Genomic DNA, 21,722 nt, shown 5'->3' on the forward strand with positions numbered 1-21,722 from the left:
CTCCTAAGCATTCTCTAGAGCCCCTGGGAGCTGTCCAATGAGGAATCATCACTGCTTTTTCTCAAGCAAATCTTGCCTCCTTCATGTTTTGACACTCCTTCCCTCCAGCCATTCGTGCTCCTGCTGCTTTGACCCCTTTTACACCTCAGAAAAGAATTACCAGTCTTAGGTGGTGAGCGAGGGTGGTTAAATTGGGAGCCTTTCTTACAACCTTGATTGGGGTTTGAGGGGCTTTTTAAAAAACAAAAGTTTCCTTCTCCAAGTGAAATCCCACACCAATGTTTGGATTTATAATGTGGCCTAGACCAATGTGTGTTTTTTTTTTGGTTCTGTTTTTTTAGCATCCCCTTGAGAGAATAAATGATAATGGAGAAGAACAATTTCACAAGGTCCTGGCTTCTCTTGCAACACAGTAGCTTTACTTGCCTGCTTTTATGTGCACCTTGGTACTGTCAGCTCAACAGATGGTGTCCTTACAGGCAATATTGGTACCTGCAGAGGAAAGACACCTTGGTCTCTTCTCGCATCAGTCCTAGGTTAGACCCTTTACAGCCGTGCAGGGGTGCTGGTTTATGAGTGCTGCAGCAGTGAGCATAATGAATCATTTACCCAGTGGACATAAAAGACATACCAAGTGAAGTAACTTTAAATAATTGGCTTGGAGTGGGTAGTAGCTAGGAAGTGGCTTTTAGAGATACCCAAGGTTGAGAGGGTATTTTTTTTTAACCATTTGCTATAGATGATGAAAAAGTAGGGTTTGCCCTCTTCATGTCTGCTTCCAAATAGATGTGTCCAAAAAAGCTGTTTTTTCCCCCATTCCTCTACCCTGCCACCCTGTTAAAACAAACAGGGATTTATGACCCGCTCCTCAATACATGTAAAATTTGTACAAAAATATCTTCTATGAAAATGATTTGTAATCTGTAGACTTAATACCTGGGAGATGTCTTGAGATGTAAAATCCCATCCTTTAGGTTGTGGGGTTTTTTGTTTTCTCCAAATAAATCTGATCTTTAAAGTTCACTTTAATGCTTAAGTGTCTTGGCGTGCATGCCTCATGCTGTGTTTTTTATTCCATTCCCTATTGATAGTCTGCTCTACACACACACACACACACACACACACACACACACACACTATTCCACTCCCTATTGATACTCTGCTCTACAGACACACACACACACCCCTTTCTGAACTTCCCTCTCAGTATTGGATACCATTTTATGCAGGTGGAGGGTGGGAGTACAAGAGGAATCTGTTGATTGAGGCCCCAGAACTGGGAATTTGCGGAGCACAGGCTCTGGACGCGCAAGCTTACCGGCCATGGCTCATGGGCTCAGCTGCTCCGCGGCATGTGGGATCTTCCCGGACCAGGGCACGAACCCGTGTCCCCTGCATCGGCAGGCGGACTCTCAACCACTGCGCCACCAGGGAAGCCCTCCCCTCTGTTTTTACCTGGTGTTTACCTTTAATACTTGAGAGTATCTGTGTTCCATTTCCTGTACCGTTTATTTTCGTCATAAGATTAAGCGGGAACTCTAGGGATAAGTCCTCATGTCCTTGAGGGGGTGTCTCCATAAACCTCCACCGTTCAGTCTGGAGAGGTGATATGTCTGCTGTCCTAGGCTATACCACACAGGCAGAGTGGAGTTACGGTTGACAGCGTGGTGTGGGTTACAACTGAGGCCACTTTTAATGCACAGGCAGCGGGAATTTTCCAAACAGCTAGGGACAGACTGTTCATTGTTGCAAGGCAGGAAAGAGGTTAGAACAGTGGCAGAGAATCCTTAAGGTCACAAGGGGGTGGGAGCAGAGAAAGCCACGGAAACCTCAGTCGACAGTTTTGGGGACTTGGAGCCAAGAGGAAGTGTGGGGCGGGAGGTGTAAGGAGATGGAAGCACAGTGACACAGGTGGCTTTCCTGGGCCAACTGCAGCAGCAGCTGCTCTTGTAGTTTATTGCTGGTGCGTTGACTTCTGAAGTCGAGCAATAAGTGGCTTGGTGTGCTGTGATCCCTGTGGGTAGGGAGGAAAAGCTCCGGCCCAGGCTACCTGTACCTACAGCCTACAAGGCAGCGCTTGCATACTGCAGCTCCACCGCAGGCAGCAGCCTCAGTCACATCCTCCAAAGCCTTCATTTCAAGCCACTCCCCTCACTGTGTAATACTGAGGTCTTGGTAAATGATGATGGAAAAAAGGGTGAAGCTAGGAAAGGCTGACCGGAAAGAGGTTCATGTTGGTTGTGCACAGAAAAGGCAGGGGGGAAAACTCCCTGTACTATGGCCCAACAGGGTACTCAAGTTCAAGGGAAAGGTAGGCACCGGTATGGCCCCCATCCTCAGTCATAAGAATGTGTGGACTCTTTCAGAAGCCCAGCCGGGGAAACGGGTCCCAGGATGGGTCAGCCCTGTCAACCTACGTAAATCTTGAGCCATCAGAGGCTGCAGGTTTGGCATCAACTTCAGTCTGGTCGGGCCCCTCGTGTATTCCAATCCACACGGCCTAGTTTCTTCTAAACAGAGTCAAACACTAGGCTCTGGATCCCAAGGCAGGGTCCCAGTTAGTGCTGAGGGCGTCACCTCGAGCGCTAAGTGAGCTCACAGCATCTGGTTTCTCAGGAAGTGGGAGAGCTACATACACATCTGCTCCTGGGAAGCATTATTTCTCAAATAAAACCTTGTTTCTCAGCAACAATTTGTAGCCCCCAGGGCCACAAGTGTGGAGGGAAGACGTGCCTTCCCTCACCCCCCAGCCTCAGCAGAAAGAAAGAGTTTGGAAGAGGCGAGCTGTGCAGCTCCCCGCCCAGCTGCAGCAACCTCCCAGCTGGACAATATATCCTCTGTCCTCAGCTAGGAGATCTTGCCTCTGGAGACAGCTCTTCCCCTTCCCCCACTCTTCCTGGTTCCCAGAGCCCAAACCCTCCCCTGAAGTTCCCCTGACCTCTTCCAGCCAGACCAGCCTACTCCCTCAATGCTCTCCTATAGTCCCCCACCCCCAGGATCTGAGCACACTCAGTCACAGGCATGGGATCACCCCAGACCAGGGAAGAGGGGGTTCAGCCTTCCGTGCCAGGATGGGCTGCCCCCTGCATAGTTAAGGTAAGAAACCCTGCATGAAGGGTCAGAGGGTGTTGCTCAACTTGTTTCACCTTCACTAACATGATCCTGCTTTTCTCCTCCCTTTCCCCTTCCTTTCTAAAGTCCCCTCTGCTCTGAGCTGGTAGTCAGGATGCCTGGCTGGCCCTATGTGCCACGTGCCACCCATTATAATTTCACCCCCTCCAAGCCACCTTCTATATTTTCTCACTCTCAACCTTCCTCATCAGCTTCCCCCCTTCAGCCCCCTTCCGCCGTCCCCACATTGAGAGCAGGAATCAAGTCTGGGCTGGAAGTTCCGCTACCCATCTTACGACCCTCCCCCAATTCCTTGGAACCTCAGAAGTGCCTCTTAGCGAGAATTCCCTGGCGGTCCAGTGGTTAGGAGTCGGGGCTTTCACTGCTGAGGGGCCGGGTTTGAAAAAAAAAATTTCCTCTTAGGGGCAGCAATACCAGCATGAGTGTGAGGCTCTGGCCCTCCCATCATTCTGGGATCCAGTCAAGTACGTTTTCTCTGGGTCCCAGTCTCTCCTTTGGTACCTCTAAAACCTACCCTTTGGCGTGCATCCCAGGGCCCAGCCAAAGACCCTAATGAACTCTGGAAAGAGCAAGATTTTAAAAGAGGTAGACTTAGGCTCCAAAGAACGGAGTGAATTTTCCTATCTTGGCTATCTCGATTACATAATCAAATCTTACCAAAATACACAGAACGACCTTCAGCCCTGCCCCTTCGCCAGTAGCCTCTGATCCCCGTGGTTCTCCTCTCTCCTCTGGCCTTCTCCAGACTCTGGCCTCTCACCTTCTCCCAGTGCCTCCCTACCTCTTCCCTCCCCCGCTCCGTTGGCCCCCAGCCCTTCCTCCAGATCCCAGTGACTCCTGCCGCTCTAATCTCTGCCTATTGGACACCAACTCAGTCAAGAGCAGTAAGATCAAGGCTCCCCGGTCCCAGCCACACCTACCCCTCCCAAATGCCAGTCTCTGGGGGACCTGCATTGTCACCATCCGCAGCTTCCCAGCCTCTTCCCTGCCGCCAGATTAGCATCAGGTGCCCCACTCTCTCGTAATCAGAACCAGACTTCTCAGCCTTTGCCAAAGGCTAGATGAGCACAGAAAAGACCCAGCTGAGAGAGGAGACAGGGAGGGATAGAAGGCCTTAGCGCGGGCGATACTGGCTGCCTTGAGCAGGTATTGGGCATTGAGGTCTGGGCACCGGCTCCTCAGAATCCGCCTGCCCCCCTCCCCCACCAGTTTTCATCATGGAAAATCCAGTGGGGAGGGTGAGGGAGAAAGTGTCAGGAAGTGCTCACTGCTAAAGAACACTGGGGAACCTGGGAATGGGAATAGATTGATTGAGCTTCTAGAAAGACATCCTTTCCCTCTACCTTCCCCTCCAGGGTGGCACAACTCAAACCAGCCCCACAGCCCATTAACTCAGCTCCAGGAAGTTCCTATCCAGTACCAGATCCAGACACTGCAAAAGAAGTGAATGAGATTAGACCACAGAATAAATTTCCATGTCCACTGGAAAGCCTGGAACTTGAGTTAAATGAGAGGAAGACTTTAATAGAATTATCCTAGGGAACAGGAATGACAGTCCAGGTCCAAAGCAGGGCGATGTTTGGGCCGACTGGAGCAGCTTAGGCGTGGGGTTGGGAGGTTGGACTTGACCTGAAGGTCCTCAGCTGTGAGTCCTTTGGGGCAGACTAGGTGGCATTCGAGAAGTCTCCCGTGGCAGAGGACCAGAGGAGTGCGTCCAGCGACTTGGGACATAAGTGATACCAGATGCCTTCGTTTGAAGCCCCGGTGGGTAGGTGGCGCTAGCCCCACTAGGCTAGGCCGCAGGTGGCCCCTGATTTCGGGGTCAGGCCCACTCCCAAACGCATTCCCGTGGAGGGGCCGAACTGAGAGAGGCCGAGGCAGTCCTCTGCACCCTTGTTTCTAGTGCCTTCTGGACCTGTGTCCACCTTTTCTTCTGCGTCTGTTTGGCTCGTAAGTTTTTCTGCCTGTGTCCCTCTGGGTCAGTCTCTTCCGGACTCTTTGAGATTTTCCTGTGCCTGTGTTCTCCGCGTCCACCTCTCCCAAAATCTCTCCCCGCATTTCTGTCTCTTCCGATCTCCAAGGGTCTCTGCCAGTCCCCGCATGCCTCCTTCCCAGCTCCTGGGCGCGTGGGTTCGCCAGAGAAGGTGGGGAGGAGAAAAGGAAGAAGGAGAAGGACGAGGGGCGGGGAGCGGGCGGCACGTGGGGATTGGAGCCCGGGAAGGAGGGAGAGAGGGAGGGAGAGGAGCCCGCGGGAGGGAGGAGAGGGCGGCGCAGGGAGCGGCAGGGGCGAGCGCAGCGCGCCCGCCCCGTCTCCTCCGCGTCCGCTCGGCGCGGGCCCGGACGAGATGGGCTGGCCCGGGGGCTCCCCCTGCTGCTGCCCCGCCCCGCCGCGCCCCCGCCCCGCCGGGCGCCCCCCGCAGGTGAGTGGCCGCGCTGCGCCGGGCAGGAGGGCGGCGGCCTGTGCGTCACGGCCCGGCGGGCAGTGCCGGGGGCGGTCGCCAGGGGGCGCGGGGCCACCGGGTGGGGCGAGGGGGCGCGGGGAGCGGGGCGGGCGCGCTGGGCCGGGGGTCGGGAGCCGCGGGGCCGGGGACGGCAGCGGGCGGGGCCCGGAGGCCGGAAAGGTGACCAGGGGGCGGGGCCGGCCCGCGGTCACTCCCCGGCCCGGCCGTCTCGCCTTCGCCCGTCCCGGGCGCACACGCCGCCGCTCCGTCCCGCCACGCACGCGCTCGCGCCGCCCCTGCAGGCCCGGGACCTGGGCGGGAACTGGCCGGGGAGAGTGCGAGTCAGGGTTTTGCTATTTTACTTCACATCTGGGGAAACCGAGGCAGATTCGGCTTCCACCGTCAATTCTCCAGGTCACCCTGGGCACACTCGCACACTCTGCCTTCCCTCCTTGTCTCCTTCCCTGGGCCTCACCCCTCCTCGCGGCTGGGCTCCCAGCCGCTCATCCAACCACAGCTATTTCCAGGAAGGGGGAGTGTTGGGTGGAGGGGGTTCTCCAAACAAACCCAGGGCTTGGGAAGTAAGAGGAGGCCAGGCTGGGGGACAGACTGACGGGCTCTGGAAAGTTCCAGGCGGGAGGAGGGTGAGGGTCCCAGGGGTCTGGCCTGGCCTTCCCAGGCCTGCCCCAGCGAGCTGCTTTTCCTCTCAGCACTGCCTGAAGGCTCAGCGCTCTCCCATCCCATCTCACTTCAGAGGTGCTCCACAGGGTGGGGAGGGACTCAAAGCCATGCTTCCCTGGCCACCCAACATGGGGGCTAGTGAGCCACCCACGAGGACAGGAGTGAGGGTCAGAGAAGGTCTGGGGACCTGTTGCCAGGTGAGGGGACTTTCAGCCTCGGGAGGCAGCAGGAGTAGAGAGAAGCCTGCTGGAGGGGTCCTGGCCAGGGTAACGGTAATAGGAGGGGAGAAGGGCCATCCCACCACTACCACAGCACCTCTCCTGATCCCAGCAGGGCTGGGGACTGCACCAGGCCAGGCCTGGTTGCCCACACTGGCCAGGGGCCTGGAATGTCCTGGGACCCAGCCAGGGCTGGTGGGGTGGGAGTGTGTTGCAGAGCCAGTGCCCCTCTCCAGTTACAGGCTAGGCCTCCCTCTGGCTAAGGTACCCTGGGGGCAGACTTCCTGACCTGGAAGGAGAATTAGAGCTTCAAGGGAGAAGCCTCAGGGTAAACCCAGTCCAGGCAGCCCAAGGAAGTGTCCTGATTGGGCTCATCCCGGCAGCAGCGGCAGGGTTAGACCAACCCAGATGGGCTCGAGGGAGGGAGAGGGAAGGTTAAGGAGGACCTGGTGGGAGAAGCCAGAGCTGGGGGAGCTTCCAGAGCCCTGGGACATTCAGTAATACGCTGCAAATGGGGGCGGGACACGCACGTTTGCACATTCTTTCAAGCCACTGGACTGTTCCACTGGACTGCTCTGGGGAGCTGCTGTCCAAGGCTTGGGGCTGAGGACCCCCAGGCTATTAACCCCTTATACTTTCGGAAGATTACTCCCCCCCCATCCTTTCCAAGGCCCCAATCCACCTCCTTCCCTTAACTTCCGGGACAGGAAGCTGGCCGCATTCCCAGGAGGGAGGCAGGAGGCCCGCAGAGGGGCGTGGAGTATGTGTTGGGAGGGGGGCCTCCTGTCCGGTTCTCGGGCCCTGGGACAGCTGCTGAGGAAGGAGAGCGGAGCTGGGAGAGCCATGAAGGTAGCGTTCAGGCTCGGGAGGGGGGGGGGGCGGGGGGGGCCCAGACCTAGAGCTTGGGGTGGCAAGGCTCAAAAGAGCTAGAGACCTGAGAGAAACAAGCCAGAGAATAGGTGAGTAGGGTACTGTGTCAGGAGCAGAGCAGCTGGGGAGCTCTCAGGAGAAGGGCCCCAAATGCCTCGGGCTGGGGCAGGAGAATGGCTCGCTCCTGTGCGCAGAGCGGACTCTGGCTGGAATTTGACCTTCCAGTGTAGATGGTGGGGGCAGGGGGCCAGTGCACGTTCTCCTTTTCCTATTTCTTCACAACTGGTAAAACTGAGGCAGGAAGCTGGCCCTCAGTCCCATTCTCCCTAACCCTCAGGATGCACTTCAGTCCTGAGCTGGCTGGGGTGGCAATTCCCAGCTCCCACTCCCCCCACCAGAGTCCCCAGAGAGCCTGAGAGTTCAGGCCGGGAGGCTGGCCTGGCTGGGACGCGGTGTTCCCCGCTGGCCCTTGAGCCCTGCCCTGAGACCTAAATTCCCACCCCGCCCCTGCCCCGCCCCACTGGGGGCTGGATCTCAGGATCCCACAGATCCCTGGATAGGGCAGATCCCTGGGCATGGGGCAGCTCCAGAGCAGGGTGGGCTGGGGGCAAAAGATCCTGGGCTGACACTCCCAGCAGGGTAGATCCTGGGAATCTGATCTCCTGGCCTCCCCCACTTCCTACCCCCCCCCACCCGCCCCCACTTCCTGGAGCAGCGACCTGCCCCCTTCCCGCCTGCACTCCCCTCCACTTCCAGGGCTGGGCTTCTCCTCACACCAGCCAGACAGCCTACTCTCCACCCAGGGGAAGTGGCTGCCTCCGCCAGGCCGCTTCCAGGAAGCCCCGGGCCAGGCCCCAGCATTGTTCGGGCCCCACGGCCGGCACCCCAGGCAGCCGGACACCATGAAGTCCAGCGGCCCAGTGGAGAGGCTGCTCAGAGCCCTGGGGAGGAGGGACAGCAGCCGGGCCACCAACAGGGTAGGAGGGCCCATTGGCTGGACAGAGGAGGGGCAGGGGCGGAGGTGTGGGCAGTGGGGGAGGGGGCCAGGACTCAGGCCAGACCCCCTTCCTAGTTTCGGCTTCCTCAGCCTTCTCCCCTTATCCCGCATCCCCTCGCATCGCCTCGTTACGCTATCGCTCTGGAGTGGCCAGTCTGGCTGTGGCGTGAGCAGCAGACGTTAGGGTTAGAGCAAAACCTGGTGTCCCTTTCAGCTCCCCTGACACATTCCCTGCCCTAGCCCAGGCCAGCCCTGCACCCAGGAAGGTATACATCATCGTAGGACCTTCCTGGGTACTATTCTGGAACCCCAGAGAGGACGTCCCTAAGCTGAGAAGTTTGAGGGAGATGGGATGGGGGTGGAGAAGGAAGGAAGGGAGGGAGGGAGGCGGCCAGGTCTCAGGAGTGCTTTAGACAAGCGGGGGAGTTGACTGGCTTTCCACCGCTATCACCTGTGTGCGCCATTAATGCCCAAATGCACCCAGGTTTCCTAGTGGGTCTGGCAGAGTTGGTCCAGCCCAGAAGAGTTCAAGTTGGGTTTAATCCAGAAGCTTCAGGGACAGCCAAGAGACCAGAGGTGCTGCCTGCATCCCCAGGCTGAGGGGCCTGGAGGCCCCTTCACTGCCTTTCCCATTTTCTCAGCCTCACCCCCAAAGAAGCATCTCAGGGCAACATGAGACAATACAATGGGGGAGGGAGGCAGGAACTTGAACGCCAGAGAAGGAGAAAAATAGGTAGAAGAGAGAAGAGGCAAGGAAGCAAATGGTCCCCAGAAGATGGGAGGGATGGGACAAGGTAGGCCTGGGCCATAGGGGGCATCCCAGCCTCCCCGCTCACTGCACTCTGGGTGGGGAGGGGCCCAGGAGCATCTGCTCCACCCTCTCCCCCTCCAACGCTGGAATCCCACTTGAACCTCCTCAAGTGACGGGGCACTTACTACATCCCGGGCACTTACTATATCCCGGAGCAGTAAGGCAGCGAAATATTTCCAAGTCATGCCTCCATCTGCCTCTCCCTCTGAGCGTTACCGCCCCCTCCTTACACAACTGCTGCCTGCCGCCTGGGTGCACAATGAGTAAACATGTTGTTCTGACACTAGGGGGAGGAGGGCGTGTCAGCCGCCTGGAGGACTGGGACATCGGGACCAGGGGAGCAGGCCTGGCTGAGGCCCTCCTGCCGGGTCAGTCTGGGTGCTGTGTGACTGACACCGTACATTCATGTCTGAGCCCCTCCCTGCTCACTCTACCGAAGCCTCCAGCTGGGGAGGGCAAGATGGGAGGAGAAACAGGTTGTCTTCATAGCAGAGTCAAGGAGCACCATCCCCCCACACCAGGACGGAAGCTCTAGGGCTTGGGTGGCAGTGACCGCAAGGGTATCACACACCAGGGCCACGTGAGGGGCCTAAGTGATCCCTTGGGGAGGAGCTGACCCAGCTAGGGTGACGCAAGGGGCCAGGTTCTATGCACTGTCTAGGACAAGCCCTACAACTGCCCGGAAACAGCTGTGGCCAAGTGCATTCTACGAGTTTGGGGGCTTTATTGGGATGGAAGAGAGAAACTGTGCAGTGCTCGGGCCCCGGCCTGGTCCTGGAGATGGGCCCGTGGGAACTGACACCTCTGTCTGTCTGTCCCTCCACCTAGCCTAGGAAAGCTGAGCCACATAGCTTCCGGGAGAAGGTTTTCCGGAAGAAACCACCGGTCTGTGCAGTGTGTAAGGTGACCATCGATGGGACAGGCGTCTCATGCCGAGGTGAGGCGCCCTGCCCTATGCTGTGACTCTGCGAGCATCACCCAGCACCACTGGGTTGCACAACCCCAGCAGGCAGACCGCAGAACAGAACCCGTACTGCGCGTGCTGCCCCTGGGCTGGGCCACGTGGGAGCCAAGAGGAACTGCGTCCCCTCCAAACAGCCCTTGCTCCCCCAGCACCCCAGGAGACCCAGTACTCTAAATCACCTTCCCACGTCACCTGAGACTGGAGGCTTTCCTCCCTTGCTTCCTCTTCACCCGCACCCACCCTAGAACGTTACCCCTGGCTCCCTCCCTCCCTGGCCTGGGCAGTAGGGCACCACTGCCATGCGCTTCCCTTGAACTCTGCCCCTGCTCCCCCACTCCAGCCAGCTCAGTACAGCCGGAGTCCTGGAAGTCCCAAGGTCTAGTTCCAGGGCCTGGGGAGATGGGAGAGGGCCACCCCTTCCACTGCCCCAGTGGGCCCCTGCTAACCCCTCTCCTCCCCTCCATCCCCTCTAGTCTGCAAGGTTGCGACACACAGAAAATGTGAAGCAAAGGTGGGTACCTGCTGTGGGGAGGGGGACTGGGGTCCCTTCCTCCTCTGAAACAGGCTTCTCCGACCACACTGGCATCAACCCTCCACCCTTCTCATCATTGGGGAACCCCTGCTGGGTGGGAGAGGGTACTGTACTGGGCCCTTTAAGAACCATCCTACTCCACCCCCTGGAGGGCTGGCCCAGGCAGCGCAGACAGCGACAGCGCAGCGTTTGTCTTGGTGCGGTGCCCAGGCTGCAGCTGGCGAGTGGATGGGGGGTGGGGAAGAGGAGGAGAGCGAGGAGGAGGAAGGGTGGGGTGGGTGGGTGTCAGAGCAGGATTTCGGAGACTGGCAGCCGGATGGGCTGTGCCTTCCTTCTGGGGAAGGGTCCTCAGGATGCCTGAGTGGGTCTTGTCCTGGGCCCTGGAAAGGCTGGGCAGAAGGTGCAAGGTGTAGATAGCACCCACTGTCCACTGGGAACCTGAGACAGCTGCATCTCTGGGGAGGTGCCCTGGTCCTCCTCCTGCAGTGTGAGGGGTCCTAGGGCCTTGGAGCTGGCTTTGGGGAGCTGTGTGCCCAGGGGCGGGGTCTCCCAGTGAAAGAGGCCAGTGTCCATCCCTAGCCATGGCCTGCCTGCATGGCTCTATATATAACTCCTGCCCTGCAGCTGGATGAATGGGGGTCTGTGTGGGCAGGGGACTGGAAGCCAAGAGTAACAAGTGGGGGGCCCAGGGGTGGGGGACCGAGAGGCCAGAGGGGAGGCTCCCTTAAATAGAAGAACCTCAGTTGCAGCCTGCGCCCATCTGCTGACAGCCCCTCCAACTTCTCGCTGAAGCTGAGGGGTGGCCCCATCCTTAAGCCTGGGAAAGCCCACTTCACCAGCAGCTCAGCTCCTCACTCCCGTCTCCTTCCAGGTGACTTCGTCCTGTCAGGCCTTGCCTCCCACGGAGCTGGTAAGTATGCTCTGGGATGGGGTGACCGAGGCAAGGAACCTGGCTGCGGCGGTGTCCAGAGGTCTGGTGGCCACAGAGAGGGCCCCCAGGAGGTTACCTTGAATGGACTAATGTGGATAGTGGTCAATCCTGAGGCAGTGGGAAAAAATTTGAGCCCTCTGCTATCGTCCTCTTGGGCCTGCTGGGGGCTAGGACTCCGCCCCCCCCCAGTACATTCCTCACAGGGACGCCGGCTGGTCCTCGCCCCTTCCCTAACCACTCCCTTTTCCTCCCCCATCTCCCTCTAGCGGAGAAACACGGCCCCTGTGAGGCGCATAGAGCACCTGGTAAGGTGATGCTGGAGGAGGGGGGCGGAAGCAGGTAGCTCTGGGACTAAGGACCTAGGTTTCTTCTGAGGCAAAAGTTCATGGAACTCTGGAGTGGGGAGCCTAGAGTGAGGGGCACAAAAGACGTGTGCAAAGTCTCATCTCATCCACCAGGGATCCACCAAGTCTCTGAACTACTCAAAGCAACGCAGCACTCTGCCCAGGTAAGTGAGGGCGCGGGGTGTGGTCCCATAGGAGCCCCTTCCGCTGGCCTCACACCTCAGCCCAGGGCAGGGCCCCCCAACAAAGCTCTCCAGGCCAGCGCCGCCCCCCAGCTGGTCCCACCCACTCTCAGGACCCAGGAGACCTCACCTGTAGTCAGCCAAACACCCTTCCTCCACACCAGCCTCCGGTGCCCGCCCCACCCCCACTCTCCGCCCTGTTCCTAACACAGGCTTCGCCTCCTCCCCAGGAGCTTCAGTCTGGATCCTCTCATGGAGCGCCGCTGGGACTTGGACCTCACCTACGTGACGGAGCGGATCCTGGCCGCCGCCTTCCCCGCGCGGCCCGACGAACAGCGACACCGGGGACACCTGCGCGAGCTGGCTCACGTGCTGCAATCCAAGCACCGCGACAAGTACCTGGTGAGGGGCGGGACCTGCCTCAGTCAGCCAACGAGAGGGCTGGGAGGTCCAGGCCCCTCCCTGACGTCACGCCGCGGAGGCGGAGCCCCGAGTGGGCGGGGCCCGGGCGCAAACCTGGACCGCCGACTGGGCTGTACGAGCTAGGTTGGGCCTTAGCGACCCCCTCATTTTGGAGAAAGACCCTTCCTTAGGGTCACAGCGGGTGATACCACCTCCAAGCATCATCGCGCCTCGCTGCCTGGGGTCACTTCGCCTAATGACCCCACTTTACTTGCAGCTCTTCAACCTTTCAGAGAAAAGACATGACCTGACCCGCCTAAACCCCAAGGTAGGAAGGGATTAAAGCCATCACCCCCTGCCTCCTCGGTATTAATAGTAGCAATTGCTATCTACTTCACTCTGAAGCACTTTCCCATATGACACGCCACTTGGGACACCCCAAAGCATGGTGCATCAGGTATCAACCCATTGTCCAGGTGAAGGAAATGTTGAAGCTGCCATGGACACAGCCAACAGGCCCCTGACCTTGTCTCCAGGCCCCTACAGCCTGTCCCTCTTCCACCCCCACCCACCTCTTCTTTGGTGGCCACCAGCCCCAGTCCCACTCCTGCACCCCTCAGGTCCAGGACTTTGGCTGGCCTGAGCTGCACGCGCCCCCGCTGGACAAGCTGTGCTCCATCTGCAAAGCCATGGAGACGTGGCTCAGTGCTGACCCGCAGCATGTGGTCGTACTGTACTGCAAGGTGAGCTGGGAGCGCGAGTTCGCAGGGCTGGGGTGCCCTCAGCCAGGAGCCCCAGCAAGCCCTGCATCCCTGTCTCTTTGTCCTTAGGGGAGCAAGGGCAAGCTCGGGGTCATCGTCTCTGCCTACATGCACTACAGCAAGATCTCTGCAGGGTAAGGCTCCCCAGCCCCGAGCGCCCCCTTCCCCAGTGACCCTTCCTCCAGCTGGCCCTTGACGAGCCCATCTCCTCTGAAGCCCACCTCAGTGTTCAGAAGAGCCATTTACTATAAACTTGACCTTTCCACCTCCTTCTTCTCACTTGTACTTCACCACAGTTTTCCTAGGGCTGCTGTAACACAGTGCCACAAACTAAGTGGCTTAAAACAACAGAAACCTGTTGTCTCAGTTCTGGGGGCTATAAGTCTAAAATCTGAGGTGTCAGCAGGGCCACACTCCCACTGAGACTCTGGGTAGAGACCTTCCTGGCCTCTTCCTAGCTCCTGGTGCTGCCAACAGTCCTTGGTGTTCCCTGGCTTGCAGATGCACCACTCCGATCTCTGCCTTTGTTGTCACATGGTCTTCTTCCTGTGTGTCTGTGTGTCTGTGTCTCTTCTTCTCTTCTTCTAAGGACACCAATCATATTGGATTAAGGGCTCATCCTACTCCAGTATAACATCATAACTAATTACATCTGCAACGACCCTATTTCCAAATAAGGTCACATTCTGAGGTACATATCTTTTGCGGGGACACGATTCAACCCATAACATGGTCATATTGTCCCATTTTACAGAGGAAGAAACTAAAACTCAGGGAACAATTGCCCGAGGTCCAACAACTAGTAAAGTGACTGGGGTTTCTAGTTCTCTTCACCACCACTCTGGGCCTCCTCTAGACTTGGGGGAAATCGCACCTCTCTTCCCTCCCCTGGGGCTTAGGGATGGGAGACCAGGTTGGAGACCAGCCCCTAAGACCCCACACTGGTCCCACTCTCCCCAGGGCGGACCAGGCGCTGGCTACCCTTACCATGCGGAAGTTCTGTGAGGACAAGGTGGCCTCGGAGCTGCAGCCCTCCCAGCGCCGGTGAGCAGCCTAGGTGGGGACGGGCCAGAGGAGCAGTTCCCTCCGTGGCTACGAAGGCCGAGGTTCTCGCATTCATGCCGCACACCTACATGGAGCGCCTCCTGTGTGCTTGGGATTGTGCCAAATGCTGAGAACGCAGAACAAGCACAGGGTCCCTGCTCTCACGGGGCTTATTTACATGCTAGTGGGGTAGACGGCAATAAACCTGTGAATAAGGAGACAAGGTCGTTTTGGATGATGACAGGTGCTATCTATACAAAAATAAAGCTGAGTCTCGTGGTGAACGGAGACTCACAGGACAGTCAGGGCCCACCACTATATAACGTGAGGCAGAGATCTGGGGGAAGAGCATTCTAGACAGAGGGAACAGCAAGAACAAAACCTCAGAGACAGCAAGAAGGATGGAGGTTAGATGCAAGGAATAAATCTCTGTTGAGCTGGAAGATGGGAGGGAAGCGCCGAGGAGAAGGTGGCTGGGGCAGCGTTCGTGGTTGAGATGACACCAGGGGATCTCCAGAGGAAGGGGCTTACGTCCTCCTTGACATCCCCCCACCAGGTATATCAGCTACTTCAGTGGTCTGCTGTCCGGCTCCATCAGAATGAACAGCAGCCCTCTCTTCCTGCACTATGTGCTCGTGCCCATGCTGCCAGCCTTTGAACCTGGCACGGGTGAGTCTGCTTGGAATGTACTCCGGGGAGCGGGCTGTCGCCCACCCCCTCCACTCAGCACCCCTCACGTGCCTTCTCCTTCCTGCCCCTCCAGGTTTCCAGCCCTTCCTCAAGATCTACCAGTCCATGCAGCTTGTCTACACGTCTGGAATCTAGTGAGGGCTCTGTTCCCGGGCCCCTGCTTCCCTGCTCCCTGGGTCCCTGTTTCTCCAGCCTCCCCAGATAGCTGGGCCTCCAGCCACTGCACCCACAAACTAATAGCATCACAGAATCCGTTTTATAGGTGGGGAGGCTGATGCTTACGGGGCTCTCACTAAGGCAGTGTTCAGTCTCCAGTCTCCCAACTGCCTCCTGGCTCTTCACAGCCACCCGTGTACCCGAGTGCCCCTGATTCACCTCTGCCCTCTCTCTTCCCCAGTCATGTTGCAGGCCCTGGTCCCCAGCAGCTTTGCATCAGCCTGGAGCCGGCTCTCCTCCTCAAAGGCGATGTCATGGTGAGGGGGCCTTAGCGACAGGGAGAGTCCTGGGGGTGGGGTGAGGGGCGGTGGTATGAGCCGCCAGCTGCACAGTCTCTGGTGAGCCATCAATTCGAGGCCGATGGGAGGGCAAAGAGGGCATCCTCCTGATGGGGAGGTCACCCTGGGGTTCAGGCAAGGCAGAGCCGTGGCCAGATAGTCCCCAGGGTGGAAGCACTGAGGAGACGTGAGTGGACACGAGGGCCTGAACGCCGGTCTCCCTCCCCTCACCCAGGTGACGTGCTATCACAGGGGTAGCCGGGGGACTGACCGGACCCTCGTGTTCCGAGTCCAGTTCCACACGTGTACCATCCATGGACCACGGCTCACCTTCCCCAAGGACCAGCTGGACGAGGCCTGGGCCGGTGAGTTGGAGACAAGTGGCTTGGGGGCTGGAGCCCAGGTGAGGGCGGGCGGGCGGGCGTGCGCCTGGTTCCTCACTGCCCACTCCCCGCAGACGAGAGGTTCCCCTTCCAAGCCTCGGTGGAGTTCGTCTTCTCCTCCAGCCCAGAGAAGATCAAAGGTGAGAGCCAGGCCTGGCCCCGGCTGGGGGCGGAGGGGAGTCGTCCCTCCCTGCGCCTCACCCCCGGGTGCCCTTCCGTAGGCAGCACCCCACGGAACGAGCCCTCGGTCTCTGTTGACTACAACACGGCAGAGCCTGCCGTGCGCTGGGACTCTTACGAGAACTTCAACCTGCACCACGAGGACAGTGTGGATGGTGTGTGGGGCGCGGGGCGGCAGGAGGTGGAGTTTTGGGGGGCACACTCTTCCCTCCCCAGGCAGACACCCCTCCCAGGAGACACCCCCTGAGCTGGAGTCTCCTGCGCTGTCCCCTGTTAACACACTCTCTCTCTCTCTCTCTCTCTCTCTCTCTCTCTCTCACCCCCTTTTGCCTGCTTGCCCTCCCTCCCGGACCTCTCCCCACCCAGACTCCGTCACCCATACCCGGGGGCCCCTGGATGGCAGTCCTTACGCCCAGGTGCAGCGGGCCCCCCGCCAGACCCCGCCGGCGCCCTCTCCGGAGCCGCCCCCGCCCCCGCTGCTCTCTGTCAGCAGCGATTCTGGCCATTCGTCCACGCTGACCGCCGAGCCCGCCGCCGAGTCCCCTGGCCGGCCACCCCCGACAGCTGCTGAGCGGCGGGAGCTGGAGCGCCTCCTGGGGGGCTGTGGCGTGGCCGCCGGGGGCCGGGGAGCTGGGCGTGAGACGGCCATCCTCGATGATGAAGAGCAGCCCCCGGCGGGCGGAGGCCCCCGCCTTGGAATGTATTCGGGACACAGGCCTGGCCTCAGCCGCCACTGCTCCTGCCGCCAGGGCTACCGGGAACCCTGCGGGGTCCCCAATGGGGGCTACTACCGGCCAGAGGGGACCCTGGAGAGGAGGCGGCTGGCCTACGGGGCCTACGAGGGGCCCCCACAGGGCTATGCTGAGGCCTCCGTGGAGAAGAGGCGCCTCTGCCGATCGCTGTCCGAGGGGCCGTACCCCTACCCGCCTGAGCTGGGGAAACCGGCCAACGGGGACTTTGGCTACCGCGCCCCAGGCTACCGGGAGGTGGTGATCCTGGAGGACCCTGGGCTGCCTGCCCTGTGCTCATGCCCCGCCTGTGAGGAGAAGCTAGCGCTGCCCACGGCAGCCCTCTATGGGCTGCGCCTGGAGAGGGAGGCTGGAGAGGGGTGGGCGGATGAGGCTGGCAAGGCCCTCCTGCACCCGGTGCGGCCTGGGCACCCGCTGCCCCTGCTGGTGCCTTCCTGTGGGCACCACCATGCCCCAGTGCCCGGCTACAGCTGCCTGAAGCCGCCCAAGGCAGGCGAGGAAGGGCATGAGGGCTGCTCCTACGCCATGTGCCCCGAAGGCAGGTATGGGCATCCAGGGTACCCTGCCCTGGTGACATACGGCTATGGAGGAGCGGTTCCCAGTTACTGCCCAGCGTATGGCCGGGCGCCTCACAGCTGCGGGTCTCCAGGCGAGGGCAGAAGGTATCCCAGCTCTGGTGCCCACTCCCCCCGGGCTGGCTCCATTTCCCCCGGCAGCCCACCCTACCCCCAATCCAGGAACCTCAGCTACGAGATCCCTGCAGAGGAGGGAGGGGACAGGTATCCGCCGCCGGGGCACCTGGCCCCAGCAGGACCCTTGGCATCTGCAGGTGAGGGCACTGGGATGGGGAGTGCCCAGGGCAGAGGAGGGCTCTGGAAGATGGTGGGGGAAGGCACAGAGTGAGAAAGAGCTAAGCCAGACAGAAGGGGCTCTTCCTGGCTCACAGCCCCTCCTCTCACCTTCCCTGCAGAGTCGCCGGAGCCGGTGTCCTGGAGGGAGAGCCCCAGCGGGCACAGCACCCTGCCTCGGTCTCCCCGAGATGCCCAGTGCAGTGCCTCTTCTGAGCTGTCCGGTCCCTCCACGCCCCTGCACACCAGCAGCCCAGTCCAGGGCAAGGAGAGGTACCCAGAGGGGCTGGGCAGCTCAGGCACCTCTTGGTCCGGGCAGACCCTGAAGCCTGGGGTGGGGGCAGCTCTCACGGGGTTCTGCGGCTCTACTAACCACCTGCCCTCCCACCCCGCAGCGCCCGACGGCAGGACACTAGGTCCCCCACCTTGGCGCCCACTCAGAGACTGAGTCCCGGAGAGGCCTTGCCACCTGCTTCCCAGGGAGGGGCTGAAAGAGCTCCAGAGCTGCCAGCAAGAAGTGGGCCTGAGCCTCCGGCCCCTGGTCCCTTCTCCCCAGCCTCCCCGCCCAGCTCACCCAACGACTGGCCTCAGGAGAGGAGCCCAGGGGGCCGTTCGGACAGCACCAGTCCAAGGGGCCCTGTACCCACCACCCTGCCCGGCCTCCGCCACGCCCCCTGGCAGGGACTTCGAGACTCCCCGGACAGCCCAGACGGGTCCCCCCTCACCCCTGTGCCTACTCAGATGCCCTGGCTTGTGGCTAGCCCAGAGCTGCCACGGAGCTCACCTGTACCTGCCTTCCCTCTGGCTGCATCTTATGACATCAGTGGCCCTACCCAGCCCCCACTTCCCGAGAAGCGCCACCTGCTGGGGCCTGGGCAACAGCCGGGACCCTGGGGCCCAGAGCAGGCATCGCCACCAGCCAGAGGCACGAGTCACCATGTCACCTTTGCACCTCTGCTCCCGGATAATGCCCCCCAACCCCCAGGTATAAAGGCCTTCAGGTGGCTGGGGCCACCTCGGGAGAACCCTTTTTCCCAGGGAGGGGCATGGCATGGGGACTGGGGAGCCCTGAGGCCAAGCTCAGTCCGTCCCTGTCCTAGAGCCCCCTATGCAAGAGAGCCAGAGCAACGTCAAGTTTGTCCAGGACACGTCCAAGTTCTGGTATAAGCCACACCTGTCCCGTGACCAAGGTGAGAAGCCAGCCTGCGCCCACCCCCCGTCCAGGGCTCTGGCTCGGCTTTGGAGCCCATCCCTCCAGTCGGTGCCTCTTCCCCGTCTCAGCGGGCCTCCTCTGGGCCGAGCCTTTCTCTAGCTGGTGATTCTGGGCTTCGGGCTCAAGGAGGTCTAACACTGTCAGCGCTCTGTGCGCTGACTCCCCAGCGGCGTCCCGGGTGCTGTCGCCGCAGCTGTTAGGGCCAGAGGCCTGGGGAACTTGGGCAGCAGAGCGGAGGGGCTCCTTGGGGCTCAGTCGGCCGCTGAGAAGACTTCTCCCAACCTCCTGCAGCCATTGCCCTGCTGAAGGACAAGGACCCTGGGGCCTTCTTGATCAGGGACAGTCATTCATTCCAAGGAGCCTATGGGCTGGCTCTCAAGGTGGCTACGCCCCCACCTAGCGCCCAGCCCTGGAAAGGTACAGAATGGTCAACCGTGAGGGAAACGGGGAGTGGGGTGTGGGGAGGTACCAGAGGCCAGACAAGGCAGGGTGGGCCATGTCGCTTCTTAGTGGGGAGAGGGAGCAAGTGTCCTCTCCTGCTCGGGAAAGAATTCCAGCAGGCGAGAAGCAGAACCTGGAATCTGACGAAGCCTTCCTCTCCCCTCCCCTCCCCTCCGCTCAGGGGACCCCTTGGAACAGCTGGTCCGCCATTTTCTCATTGAGACTGGGCCCAAAGGGGTGAAGATCAAGGGGTGCCCCAGCGAGCCCTACTTTGGTGAGAAGCAGGGGCTGGGAAGGCTGCACTGGGCTGGTCCAGGGAGGCCAAGAGGCGTCAGGAGGGAGGAGGTAGACCGCGGGTATCTCCGGGTGCCTCGAGACCCCACTCGCCTCTCCCCTGCAGGCAGCCTGTCGGCCCTGGTCTCCCAGCACTCCATCTCCCCGCTGTCCCTGCCCTGCTGCCTGCATATTCCCAGCAAAGGTGGGTGTCCGGTCACCTGTCCTCCCACCTCTCCCCACCCACTGCAGGCAAAGGCAGAATCCCTAGGCCCTGGCTTCCCGCCTGCCTGCCTGCCTTCCCTCGGGGACGGCAGGGGTTGCTCTCCATCTCCCAGCACTGCCACTCCCCACTGGCCCCCGTTTCCCGCAGATCCTCTGGAGGAGGCCCCAGAGGCCCCAGCGCCCGCCAACATGAGCACAGCGGCAGACCTCCTGCGCCAGGGCGCCGGTACGGGCCTCTCCCTCCTTTCCTCCCCCTGGGCACCAAGGGGGCCGTTGCTGATACATGGGGCACTGAAAGGCCTTGAGGTGGGTGGGTGGGCCCTGGCGGATGCGTCTAACCCCTGAGGGCGGGGGAGCCCTGCATCTGTAGGCACAGTGGGAGAGGGAGTCCTTGCTCTAGGCTCTGTGGGGAGGGGGCTTGTTAGGACGCAGGTTCTCAGGCCTCTTTCCAGCACCTCTGACTGTGGATCTGGGGGAGGCACAGAATCGGCCTTTTTAACAGGTTGCCTGTGTGACATGCATCCCGAGCGCACTGGCTGGGGAAAGTGCGAGAGCCGGTGGGGTGGGGGGATCGAGGGGAGATAGACCTGGGGGCAGGCAGAGCCGCTGCTCCCTCCAACCCCCCGCCCCCCCAGCCTGCAGTGTGCTCTACCTGACCTCAGTGGAGACGGAGTCGCTGACAGGCCCCCAAGCGGTGGCGCGGGCCAGCTCCGCAGCTCTGAGCTGCAGCCCCCGCCCCACGCCAGCCATTGTCCACTTCAAGGTCTCAGCCCAGGGCATCACGCTGACGGACAACCAGAGGAAGTGAGTGTGCGTGCCAAGCCCCCCCGGGGGGGGGGTGCAGGCCCTGGGGCCCCGATTTCCGGGTGACTTTCCCCACCCTCCTCCTCACAGGCTCTTCTTTCGCCGCCATTATCCAGTGAACAGCATCACCTTCGCCAGCACTGACCCTCAGGACCGGAGGTGACCCTCTCCCTCCCAGCCCTTTCGCCCCACAGTCCCCAGCTCAGCTCTTCCGTTGGTAGCTATTCCCCGGGTGCATCCCTTCACAGTTCTTCTCCTTCTGCAGATGGACCAACCCGGACGGGACCACCTCCAAGTAAGCCTCCCTGGGAGTGCAGTCGCCCCTCCCTGGCATGGCATGGCATGGCACTGGCGTGGCACTGGCGTGGCACTGGCGTGGCATCGAGGCACCTCCTTCCTCCCCAACCCTGGCGTGGCAGTCCCTGTGGAAGGGATGCTAAGCCCTCCCCATCCTGCCTTTGTACCCCCAGGATCTTTGGTTTCGTGGCCAAGAAGCCGGGAAGCCCCTGGGAGAATGTGTGTCACCTCTTTGCAGAGCTTGACCCAGATCAGCCTGCAGGCGCCATTGTCACCTTCATCACCAAAGTTCTACTGGGCCAGAGAAAATGAAGGAAGGCCACAAGCTCCGAGCCCACATCGACACTGCGCCCCTCTCAGCACCCCACAGCCCTCACTTCCCCTGGCCTGGACCCAGGAGACCCGGGATCCAGCCCCTCCCCTAGGAACGGGGAGCGGACACCGGCCTGGGACACTGCTCTCCTTCCCCGCCCCCAGCCTGCTAAGCAAAGTGGACGGGCCCATGAGATGACCTTGCATGTGAGCAGATGGCAGAGATGGGTGTGTGAAGGGTGAGAAGGCATCAGCAGTGGAGCCTGGAGGAGATGGGGATGGCCCTGCCTGCGCGAGAACATCAGCGCTGGCGGAGACAGGCCCTGCTAGCTCCACCCAGCTGCAGGTCCCAGCATGGCAGGGAGAGGGGAGAGTGTGGGGAGCAAGGCACTCCCTCCTCTGCCTCCCCTCTGAGCAGAGAGATCAGAGTGGGATCACATGAAAAGGGGGCTAAAAAAGAGTCTATTTTTGTCTAATAATAAAGAGTTTCTATAACGTTTAGT

The 21,722-nt window shown here is 60.3% G+C and overlaps 1 protein-coding gene across 11 annotated transcripts; it reads left to right on the plus strand.

Moving 5' to 3' along the window:
• The first annotated feature begins 5,300 nt into the window (after positions 1–5,300).
• Positions 5,301–21,720, plus strand: TNS2 (tensin 2). Of its 11 annotated transcripts, none has more exons than XR_009521198.1 (31): positions 7,282–7,321; positions 8,146–8,319; positions 9,438–9,518; positions 9,979–10,087; positions 10,588–10,625; positions 11,518–11,556; positions 11,844–11,882; positions 12,036–12,085; positions 12,316–12,505; positions 12,783–12,833; positions 13,126–13,248; positions 13,336–13,400; positions 14,227–14,310; positions 14,867–14,979; positions 15,074–15,134; positions 15,398–15,473; positions 15,730–15,859; positions 15,952–16,017; positions 16,099–16,212; positions 16,424–17,635; positions 17,777–17,927; positions 18,050–18,639; positions 18,755–18,844; positions 19,159–19,284; positions 19,490–19,582; positions 19,709–19,786; positions 19,955–20,032; positions 20,442–20,616; positions 20,701–20,769; positions 20,876–20,905; positions 21,081–21,121. XR_009521198.1 is itself a non-coding variant. In XM_060024838.1 (31 exons), exons 1-29 carry the CDS (start codon positions 7,316–7,318, stop codon positions 20,752–20,754), a joined length of 4,128 nt encoding a protein of 1,375 aa, XP_059880821.1. In that variant the 5' UTR covers positions 7,282–7,315; the 3' UTR covers positions 20,755–20,769; positions 20,876–20,905; positions 21,081–21,190. The 11 variants fall into 11 exon arrangements, 10 of the variants coding, with proteins under 10 accessions (XP_059880819.1, XP_059880820.1, XP_059880821.1 ...); XM_060024838.1 differs by having other exon boundaries at positions 20,570–20,616; positions 21,081–21,190; XM_060024839.1 differs by having other exon boundaries at positions 20,570–20,610; positions 21,081–21,190.
• Positions 21,721–21,722: the final 2 nt, after the last annotated feature.

This window comes from Delphinus delphis, chromosome 11, assembly GCF_949987515.2.
Source record: "Delphinus delphis chromosome 11, mDelDel1.2, whole genome shotgun sequence".
NCBI lineage: Eukaryota > Metazoa > Chordata > Mammalia > Artiodactyla > Delphinidae > Delphinus > Delphinus delphis.

Bases quoted from the DNA above. Each gene is read 5' to 3' on its own strand.
- TNS2 (XM_060024830.1), top strand. The intron at 12,086-12,315 runs GTAAGTGAGGGC...TTCCTAACACAG, and splicing joins CAACGCAGCACTCTGCCCAG to GCTTCGCCTCCTCCCCAGGA. The intron at 15,860-15,951 runs GTGAGTTGGAGA...CACTCCCCGCAG, and splicing joins GCTGGACGAGGCCTGGGCCG to ACGAGAGGTTCCCCTTCCAA.